This window comes from Orycteropus afer, unplaced genomic scaffold, assembly GCF_000298275.1.
Source record: "Orycteropus afer afer isolate SDZICR_OR568_19922 unplaced genomic scaffold, OryAfe1.0 scaffold00042, whole genome shotgun sequence".
Taxonomy (NCBI): domain Eukaryota; kingdom Metazoa; phylum Chordata; class Mammalia; order Tubulidentata; family Orycteropodidae; genus Orycteropus; species Orycteropus afer.
In genome coordinates, this window is record NW_006921629.1 from 9,427,183 (window position 1) to 9,438,283 (window position 11,101).

The 11,101-nt window shown below is 40.5% G+C and overlaps 1 protein-coding gene across 1 annotated transcript in view; it reads left to right on the forward strand.

Moving 5' to 3' along the window:
* GLOD4 (glyoxalase domain containing 4) overlaps window positions 1-8,648 on the forward strand; it is a 19,630-nt gene extending 10,982 nt beyond the window's left edge. The window contains exons 5-9 of the mRNA XM_007937428.2: window positions 3,578-3,714; window positions 5,117-5,203; window positions 5,459-5,572; window positions 5,662-5,748; window positions 8,583-8,648. Coding sequence (XP_007935619.1) covers window positions 3,578-3,714; window positions 5,117-5,203; window positions 5,459-5,572; window positions 5,662-5,748; window positions 8,583-8,648 — 491 coding nt within the window. The remainder of the gene's footprint in view (window positions 1-3,577; window positions 3,715-5,116; window positions 5,204-5,458; window positions 5,573-5,661; window positions 5,749-8,582) is intronic.
* The last annotated feature ends 2,453 nt before the right edge of the window (window positions 8,649-11,101 follow it).

Here is an 11,101-nt window from a genome sequence, read left to right on the forward strand (position 1 = left end):
TATTTTAAGAATTTTTTCCTTTGGCTCACAGTTCCTTTTGGGCAGTCTTCTCTGAACAATGATATAATCAAGTCTGTCAGTCTAACTGGCATCTATCCTTCCTTTGAATCACTTACTCCAGTATAGTTTTATCCACTTGTAACCATTCCTGCCCCTGTTCCTCTTCAGGTTCCCAAGTCAGCTGGAATTTTGATTTTGAAATAAATGGAGAAAACTAAAATTGAGTCTGCCAGGGAGAGGCACGCATGAGGAACACCTCGCCTCAGTCACAGGACTGCCGTACCAGCAAACAACCAAGGCAGTGAAAACTTAAAGAACAGATACATTGAGTTTGTCAAATTGTCAGACGTAACCTTGAAACAGGTCTTCAGAAAGTCCCCTTACGATATAAAAAGTTTCCAAGACTGTTAAATGTTTTTAATATAACTTTATTTTTACAAAACAATGGTTTTTTCCAAATAAGCAAAACAAACAAAACAGCCCTCATAGGTAACTATCAGGGAGGAAATAGGAAGGAAGATGTTGCATTGCGGTAAATTGTAGTCAGTGTCATGAGACAAAGTGTATGTGAACTGCTGTATGGAAAGTGAATTTGCTCTGTAAATTTTCACCCAAATAACAATAAAAAAATAAAATAAAATAAAAACAGCCCTCATATATCCAGAGCCAACCACTGTTAACATTACCTACCTTTTCCTATTTTTTTCAAAAGTGATAAAGGTATAAATGCCTCCTTATTCTAGTGCAGAGATTCCATTGTATTCTCTTGTGTGAGAGCATTCACTGTCCTCTGGTGTTGCCTATGTGTGCTTTTCCAGTGTTACGTTGTTACAGACAATGCTGTGATGAATGTCTCTGTGATAAAAGCCCTTCATGTGTCCGAAATTATTTCTTTAACTGCTCTTTCAAGAGCAATGTTCATTTTTTAAAAAACTTCATTTTGCTGTTGTTGAGAAAGAAAAAAAACAAACTCAAAACATACACCGATTCAACAATTTCTACACATACCATTTAGTGACATTGATTACGTTTATCAAGTTGTGCAACCATTCTCACCCTACTTTTCTGAGTTATTTCTCCCCCATGAATTAACTGCCCCTGGGGTTCCTATCTAATCTTACCAGTTACTTTGTCACTTTGATCCCATGTAGATAGTTCTTCAAAGAGCATAATGCTCAAGGCAGATATTTTTTACTAGTTCAGCCAAACTATTTGGGTTTAAGAAGATTTCAGGGGATATTTGTAGTTTAAGGTTTAAAGATTATCTTGGGGCAATAGTTTCAGGGGTTCATCCAACCTTCATGGATCCAGAAAATCTGTATTCCATAAGAATTTGAAATTCTGTTCTACATTTTTCCCCTTTGGATCAGGATTCTTCTGTGGAATCTTTGATTATAATGTTCCGTAATGGTAGCCAGGCACCATCCAGTTCTTATCTCCTGGCAGAGGAGGCAGTTGTTCACTGAGGCAGTTAGCCTCACATTCCATATCTCCTTTTAGTCCTGACTTTCCTTCCTCTGTTGCTCTAGTCGAATAGAGATCAGTTGTCGTGCCTTGGATGGCAGCTTGCAAGCATTTATGACCCCAGGCACTATGCAACTAATAGGAGGTAGAACAGAAGAACTAAACATGTTATTAGGCCAAATAACTGGATGTCTTGTCCCATGGAAGCAGGAGAAAGATGTGGCAGTCTGCCTCCATAAAGATTACAGCCTTGGAAACCCTATAGGACAGTTCTACTCTGTCCCCTAGAGCTGCTAAGAGTCGGAATCGAGTTGGTGGCAGTGGGTTAGGTTTTTTTTTCCCTGGGAGTCTGTGGTGGTTATGTTTGTGTGTCAACTTGGCTAGGCCTGGTTGAGTGGCTGGGCAGCTGGTGGTAGTTATTCCCCATGATGAGAATGGTAATCAACTCCATGGTGGAATCTACTGGGAGCAGCTGAGTAGTTGCCTGAGTAGCTGCCTTTGGGAATGTGGTCTGCTTCCTGTATATAAGGAGAAGGCTTGAGAATGTTCTCTAACCTATGGTACTCTTAGACCCTGCACGTAGCTGTGTCGTTGCTCAGCAGCCTGCTATGCTCTGCCGACCTTGGGACTTACAAAGGACTTAAGTTAATGGCCTTCCGTGTGGTTTGGTAACATCGGGACTGTGCCTTTTTACTTGTCAACCTTGGGGCTTCCAGCCTCAGCAGCCAGCACCTGTCTGAGTGAAGAAACGCCTCTAGCTCCAGTGCGTGGAGAGCAGGAGGCAGAGCTGGACCCCAAGGTTGAGGGGCTTTCACCCAACCCCTAGAGCTGGGCACTTTGAACTTGAACTTAAAGCCTCCAAATTGTAAGAATAAACTCCTGTTTGTTAAGGCCATCCTATTTGTGTTATGTTTCCTGTCAGACTGACACTAGGTAACCAGAACAGAGTCCCATGAAGCCATGATCCATTAACTCCCCTTTTTCCCTACCCACCCACCCCTGGTAACTACTAATAAGTTTTGTTCTTTATACATTTGCCTTTTCTTGTCTTTTTATATAAAAAATTAAAAAAAAAAAAAAAAAAAAACTCACTGCCATCGAATCGATCCTGACTCCTAGTGACCCCTCCTTGGGTTTCCAAGGCAGTATCTCTGTACCAAAGTAGATTGCCCAGTCTTCCTTTCGAGGAGTGGCTGTTCGGTTTGAACTGCCAGCCTTCTGGTTAGCAGTCAAATGCCTTAGGCACTACGCCACCCATAAGTGAGGTCATATAATATTTGTCCTTTTGTGATTGATTTAATTTAGCTTATGATGTTCATTTTTAAGGGTTTTGATACATTCTGTCAAATTGTTACCAAGAAATGTACTAATTTACTCACTACTACAGGAGAGTGTGAATTATATGTAATTGTGATTTTCTCCCTACACTATAATTAACACTGTGTTAACTTTTAAAATTATTTGCCAACTAGATAACAAAATATTTCAGTTCAGTTCTAATCTTCAGTTATTTGTGAGTTTAATTTTTGTTTCCTATATTCATTGACTATTTACAATTTCTTCTTTTGTGGATTCTTTTGTGCCTTTTTCCTGTTTTTCTAGGATATTCATCTTTATCCTCTTAATATTTAAGGCATATTATGGACAGTCACTTTTTGTTACATATATTGCAAAAAAAATTTCCTGCTTTGTTATTTGCTCTTTAATTTTAGCTATAAAAGTTTTGTTGTTGCTGTCTAGGAGTTTTCAGTTTTGTACACTTAACCTGGCAAACTGTTCCGTCATAGTTGTCCTATCTTTGGAAATAGGCTTAATGAAAAATCTTTCTTTGTCCCAAAATTACATAAATAATCACCTGTTTTTATTGTTTTCATGATTTAATTCTTTAAATTGAGTCGTTTAACCTATCAAGAATATCAATAGATGTAACTATTCCCCACCAAATGATTAGCCAGTTGTTCTAGTGTCATTTATCGAATAATGTGCCCTTTCCTACCAGTTTTAGGTCTTGTCATAAACTAAATTCTTACATACAGTTGAGTCTATTTCAGGCTTTCTGTTGTATCCCATTGAACTATCTTCTCTATTCTAGCTAACTCTTATTACCTTACAGATCCTGTATTGAAAGTAACTCTAGCAGTGTCTGACCTTCAGAAGTCCTTGAACTACTGGTCTAATCTATTGGGAATGAAAATTTATGAAAAAGATGAACAGAAGCAAAGGGCTTTGCTGGGCTATGCTGACAACCAAGTGAGTGATCTCTGAGAGAAATAACCTGGTACTTTGAGTTTTACAAGGAGCCCTGGTGGCACAGTGGTAAGTGCTCAGCTGCTAACCACTAGCCACTCCTTAGGAGAAAGATGGGACAGTCTGCGTCCATAAACATTTACAGCCTTGGAGATCTTATGGCACAGTTCTGTTCTCCTGCAGGGTCACTATGAGTTGGAATCGACTCGACAGCAGTGAGGTATTTGGTTTGGAATTTGACTTATAAGTAAGGGTAATATAAAGGTTGTTCCCATAGTTTCTTCACAGTGATTCAGTATTTATACAGATAAACAGAAAGAAAAAAATAAAAATTACTGATAACCTCACCACTCAGATATTAGTGTTGTTTATATTTGGGATTATATCCTTTCAAAAGTGGAATTGGCAGAGTCAGAAGAGATATAGATAAAATTTAATGCTGTAGTGGTGATGTCTTTTCATCTTTAAAAAAAACCCAAAAACCCTAGTGTTTGAGCATAATTTATTTAGTCCTTGCACTTTGACCCAGCAAGTTTACTTACAGGAATTTATTTTAATGTGCTACACAATGAAGTGTGTACAAAGGTTGTCTGTTATAGTATTGTTTGTAATAGCAAAGTATTAGAAACAACATAAATGATCTATAAAACCAAAAACAAACTCACTGCCATCAAGTCTATCCCAACTCATACCAATCCCCATTGGGTTTCTGAGGCAGTAAACCTTTACAGAAGTAGATTGCCCCATCTTCCTGGTGGATATGAACTGCCAACCTTCTGGTTAGCAGTCAGATGCCTTAGTCACTATACCACCAAAAACCAGAAAACCAAACCTGCTGCCGTTGAGTCTGCTCTGACTCATAGAGACTTCCATTGGGTTTCCAAGGCGGTAAATCTTGATGGAAGTAGAGTGCCCCTATCTTCCTTCCTCAGAGTGGCTGGTGGGTTTGAACCACCAACCTTCTGGTTAGCAGTCAAATGCCTTAGGCAATGTGCCACCAGAGCTCCTGGGCTCCTTAAATGCTCTATAGATTAGAGAAATAAGTAATTTATAGTTCATTCGTAGAATACTGCTATCAGAAAGAATGAGGTAAGTCTTTATGGTAATATTACTGATAGGGTAATATTAAATGGAGAAAAACAAAGGACAATGGGTAAATGATGCTCTGTGTGTGTGTGTGTGTGTGTGCGTGTGCATGTATGAGCAGGACAGACTATGAATGTATCTGGAAGGATATACACACTGTTAAATGGTTGCCTCTGGGGTGAGAGTAGGAGGGAGATTTAGTGCTTGCTTTATTCCTTTGGTATTGCTTGCATTTTTTTTTTTTTTTAACTACATACATGAATAACCTGTCCCCCAATATAAATTTTAAAAATAAACCCACGTTCTCATTTCTTTTCAGTGTAAGCTGGAGCTACAGGGTATCAAGGGTATAGTTGATCATGCAGCAGCTTTTGGAAGAATTGCCTTTTCTTGCCCCAAAAAAGAGGTAATATTTGGCACCAGATCTTTTAAGTTCTGTAACTAGCTAGTTCAACTCAGCTCAGAGCCATGACTCTCCTTTCTTCATGTTCATTCTGATTGTGACTTTGGTTCAAGTTCAACAGTTGTTCTGAGGGTGGCTGAGATAATAAAATCAAACAAGTGGTGCCTTGTTTCTCTCTGGGTGATCCAATACTCCTTCAGGACTAATGAGGACTGTGCCTAACCCCTTCGCTTGCTTTGCTTTTTTGTTTTCCTCAAGTTGCCAGACATAGAAGACTTGATGAAAAGGGAGAACCAGAAGATTCTGACTCCCCTGGTGAGTCTGGACACCCCGGGGAAAGCAACAGTACAAGTGGTCATTCTGGCCGACCCTGTAAGTATTTCTCAGGAGAGGTACAGGCTGCCCCAGCGGGTTCTTCTGAGGTGTCTTTTTTGCCAAATTTCTTCTCTCTATTGGCATAGGATGGACATGAAATTTGCTTCGTGGGAGATGAAGCATTTCGAGAACTTTCCAAAATGGATCCAGAGGGAAGCAAACTGTTAGATGAGGTAAGTCTTGTTTGCAAATTGACATCAAGGAAAGGCCAAAGCAACAGACTCTAGGTTCTTATTGTCGGATCCATGTGCTTTTTCTTTTGAAGCTACGTCTCCATGACCACCTATGTGATCCCTTCTCTGCGCTCAGCATTTGTATCTTCCCGGTGCATGGAAATGCCTGCACACCGCCCTCTCATTCCAGCTCCTTGGTCATCTCTTCTCCATCCACATCAGCCTCTCGCCTTCCTAGTGAGCTGTTCTCACAGCACACACACAAGCTCCAGTATCTCCCCAGCTTTTAAAAACTGATGACTGACTTCACTTCTCTTTTCTGTTCCCCTATATAGCCAGATTTCTCAAAACAAAACAAAAAACCTGTCTACATACTCAATGTTTCTACTTCTTACCTGCCGTTTACATTTCATTCTGTTCCAAAGTGGCTCCTAGCACTCAGTGAAATGGCTCTTGCTGAAGGCATCAGTATGACCATCTTGCCAAATCCAGCAACTACTTTTCTTGTCTCATCAAACTACTGGACCTTTTAGCAGCGCTCAAAGTGATTGTGCAATTATCCACTTACTACATGAACTTACACAGCATGTAGTAAGCATCTAGTGAATACTTCATTGAATGCTTAGAGGAATGACTCTATCGTTGAAACAGTGTATCTGTTACCCAGTTGTTCGAGCCAGAATCCTCAGAGCCAGCTCTTTTCTTTTTTTTTAAACATTTAATGTACTTCTAAATTTTAAAATAAATTTACATTTCCAGAACCAGTTTCTCCTCACCCCCTCTTAAATTCTGTTAGCTATTAGCACCCCAAGAGCTGTGAGTTCTCCTTCTGAGATCTCTTTTGTCTCTCCTTTAGAAAAGACGCTCATTATCAACTATAATATTTCAAGCAAAACATCCTGCCACCCTTCGGTCAGCCCCTCTCTGTGCCTGCTCCTTTCCTTCCTTCCAGCCTTCTGTGCTGCCTCTCCTGCTAACCCATGCCCCATTCTATACTGTAAACACTAACCTGTTCACATTAACTAAGCTATAACTTCCTGCCTCCACCCAAAGGTTTATATTCTCCCCTCTTCTTCAACTTGTCTTTCAAAACTCAGGAGCTGTCTTGGATTCTCCAAATCAGGGTTAGTTCTTTCCATGGCTCCTAACAGTTGTGTATCTTAGTGGTCTTTTTAGCATATCTTTAACTTTTAAATACTTTTTATTTTCATCAAAATAAATAGTACAAAGATTTTAAACCAATGAAATACAACATTGTTTTGTTCCATCTCTGAGTCCCACTGCCCAGAAGCAACCATTTTCATCTATTGTTGTGGAATTTACTTCACTATTTCTAAATAAGATGTGCATGTATTGCTGTGATCTGATTTTCAATTGCAGACATCACTGTTGACTTCCCACTGAAAATAGATTAGTGTGACACTATTTCTCCTCCCTAATTAGTTGCTCCTTTCCTTTCAGCCTGATGTCACTTTGTTCATGGCTCTATTATATAGTACATGCTCAAATTTGTACACATATATACAGTATAATGGTTTCCACATCTGAATCCTCAGTTTCTATATTTACTTCTTGTTCTGGTTATGCAGTGCCACTCTGACAGGAATATACCACAAATGGAATGGCTGTAACAACAGGAGTTTATTCTTTTACAGTTTGGAGGCTTTAAGTCTGAGTTCAAAGTGCCAGGCTCTAGGGGCTGGGTAAAAGCCTCTCAACCTTGGGCTTCAGCTCTGCCTCCTGCTGCCGGCCCGCTGAAGCTTAGAGGCTTTTCTTCACTCAGGCAGCTGCTGGCTGCTGAGACTGACAAGCCCAAGGTTGACAGGTAAAAAGGCACAGTCCTGATGTTACCAAACCACATGGCAGGCAATGAATTCAAGTCCATTGAAAGTCCCACGGTCGGCAGAGCATATGGCAGGCTGTTGAACAACATGGCTACATGCAGGGTTTGAGCATGCCATAAACTAGAGACTATCCCCAAGCCTTCTCCTTATATATAGGAAACAGACCACATCCCTAAGGCAGCTACTCAGCTGCTCACAGTAGATTCCACCATGGAGTTGATTACCAGTCTCATCATGGGCAATACTACATCCAGCTGCCCAGCCATTCAACCAGGCCCAGCCAAGTTGACACACAAACTTAACTACCACACTTCTCAAAACCTCAGACTGCATCTTTACTGCACACCTGCACTCAGCATAGTACCTAACTCATAATGGAAACTATGCCCTTTAAAAAAAAAAGTATATGTGTACTTGCTTTATGACTGAACAAATGAATGGCTATCCTTATCACAGCTAATTAGCATATGCATAGTTGTATTGTGAAGAAATTTTTTAAATACTTAGGTTCCAAGCCTAGTTCCTCTGCAAGTCCCTCTCCAGTGGACTATTATCCCTTTGGGATAATAGCATAAGACTCTTGTGGGAACCAAAACATTATTATTAACAAGGGTTCCTTTTTAAGTAAGGAGTCTAACACTCACTAATCAAACAGTATCAACATCAGTGGAGTGGGGTGGGAGGAGGCGTGGAAGGGAATCATTCCAGGCTCAAGAGCTAAGGGTCAAATAGCTTTTCATATTTGGTCTCATCAGACTGAGTCTCAGGAGCACTAAGAGTCTTCAGAGTCTACTGAGTTGCTGAGTGGCAGCACTTTCTGTTCTACCAAGACCCCACAGCTGGCATGCTTACTCCCTGCTCCAATCAGTCAAAGCAGTTTAACTCTCAGAATAATCACTGCTTGTTTGTGGACAGTACAATCAGGTATAAGGTGGGCTATTTTGTTTTACAGACTTAGAATGAATATATATTCCAATTCTTTTTCTATAGGCGATGGCGGCAGATAAAAGTGATGAGTGGTTTGCCAAACAAAATAAACCAAAGGCTTCAGGTTAACAGAAGACATCATTTGGAACAAACGTTTGTGACTCCTGTCTAGCACCTGTGATCCTGATGTGCCCGTTCGTAATAAACGCCCTTACAACTTGGTTGTTTCCTGTACAGGCCAGGATGCCAATGTGAAGACTGTGAATCCCAGTCTTTGAGAGCTCTGCTATGTTAGATTATTGGTCCAAATAGAGGCAAATTCTTGCTGTAATCTCCTCTATCACTGGAATGACACCTTCTGTGTAACTGTATTAATAACAAATTATTGTCCAGAGATGGAACGACTATATGTGACATTACTTTTGGTTGGAGATGAAGGGAATTTTGATGAGCTATGAATCATATAAAATCTGTGAAAGCACAACGATTCAGATGAATTCAAATTATTGTTATAGCAGTAATATTCCTAGCACCTGATGAAGAATCATTAATAGTCCACTGCCATAAGTCCATTCCAACTCATAGCGACCCTACAGGACAGAGTAGAACTGCCCCATAGGATTTCTAAGGCAGTAAATATTTATGGGAGCAGACTACCTTATCTTTCTCCTGTGGAGCGGCTGGTGAGTTCAAACTGACAGCCTTTTGGTTAGCAGCCAAATGCTTTAACCACTCTACCACCAGAGCTTCGTCATTAATATTATACCATTCCAATGCCTTACTCTTGTCAGCTCTTGACATTTAAAAAATGTTAATAGAAATGTTCTGTGGACCAAAAAATTTGGTTACTCAACACCCATATCATCCTTGCTATTTTAAATTTTGAGTAAGCAGAGAAAATGAAAACCCTCCCCCAAAAAATTATTGACATCAAGTTAATTGTAACTCATAGTGGAAAGAGTAGAACTACCCCATAGGGTTTCCAAGGCTGTAAATCACTGTAAAACACTGCACCACCAGAGCTCCTTAGGAAATAGCAAGGGTTTATTGAGTTGAGTGTTGCTGCATTCCTGGCTCCATTCTAGTTTCTTTTAATGTTTTCTTGTAGTTTTCTCTTTAGTTCTTTAGAACAAGTAGATTTGAGTCACTGAAAATAGAATTATATTCAGTATATCCTTTATTAAATGTTTTTGTATGTGTGCTTCAGATATCAAGCTGTTACACCAGTCTTTCAGACTTTGAGATTGATTTAAAAGTGTGATGGGTTTAAATTATAGGGAAGAAGCTGAAGAGACTTGACCCAGACAATACAAGTTTCAGAATAACATATAAAATTACTCATAAATCATATATGAATATATGTTGTTGTTATGTACCGTCGAGTCAAGCCCGACTCATAGCGACCCCTCCTTGGGTTTCCGAGGCAGTATGACTACGGAAGTAGGATTGCCCAACCTTCCTTCCGAGGAGTGGCTGGTGGGTTTGAACCGCCAGCCGTCTGGTTAGCAGGCAAGTGTCTTAGCCACTATGCTACCAGAGCTCCCATATGTATATATACACAAAATAATTGTAGGTCACGTGAACAGCAGTCTAGATTGAATTGCCAGAATACAGAGTCACAGCCCCTCAATCAATTCCCAGACTTGAGTCAGTCACAGACCCACAACCCTTTGAATGAAGGGGAGGCCAGGTTGAGGAAGGACCCCACTACATTGCTAAAAATTTATGCTGTCAATCTTTCTCCCAGCCTTCCCCAAAGGGATCTGAGTCCTTTTTACAAAAGTGACTATTCATTGGGGAAAAGGAAATAATCAGACTTTTCAGGGATTACTGGATACTGGCTCTGAACTGACACTAATTCCAGGAAACGCAAAGCATCACTGGCCCACCAGTCAGAGTGGGAGCATATGAAGGTCAAGTTATTGATGGAGTCTTAGATATGTCTCACAGTAGGCCCCCAAAAATATCCTGTAATGATTTCCCCAGTTCTGGAATGCATATTTGGAATAGATATACTCAGTAATTGGCAGAACTCCTACACTGGGTCCCTGGCATGTGGAGTAAGGTCTATTATGGTAGGAAAAGCCAAGTGGAAGCCATTAGAACTGCCTCTATGTAGAAAAATAGTAAACCATAAGCAATACCACATCCCTGGAGGGATTGCAGAAATTACTGCCACCATCAAGGACTTGAAGGATGCAGAAGCGGTGATTCCAATTCCCACCACTTCCCTGTTTAACTCACCTATTTGGCCTGTGCAAAAAACAGATGGATCTTGGAGAAATACAGTGGATTATTGTAAACTTAATCAGGTGGTGACTCCAATTGCAGCTGCTGTTCCTGATGTGGTTTCATTGCTTGAGAACCACTACATCTCCTGGTACTTGGTATGTGCAAAAATGACAAGGAGGCCACATGTTCTAACCTCCTCTAACCCTACAAGGGGAAGGCAGGATTACCAGCAGTAACCCAAGGCCTATTCCTGCTAGACCAGACATGCTGCCTCCCTCCAGCCCTTTCACCAACCGTTCCTCCCAAAGCACCCACCACCTCTCTCCTGGGTTCGATAATTCACTGCAGTG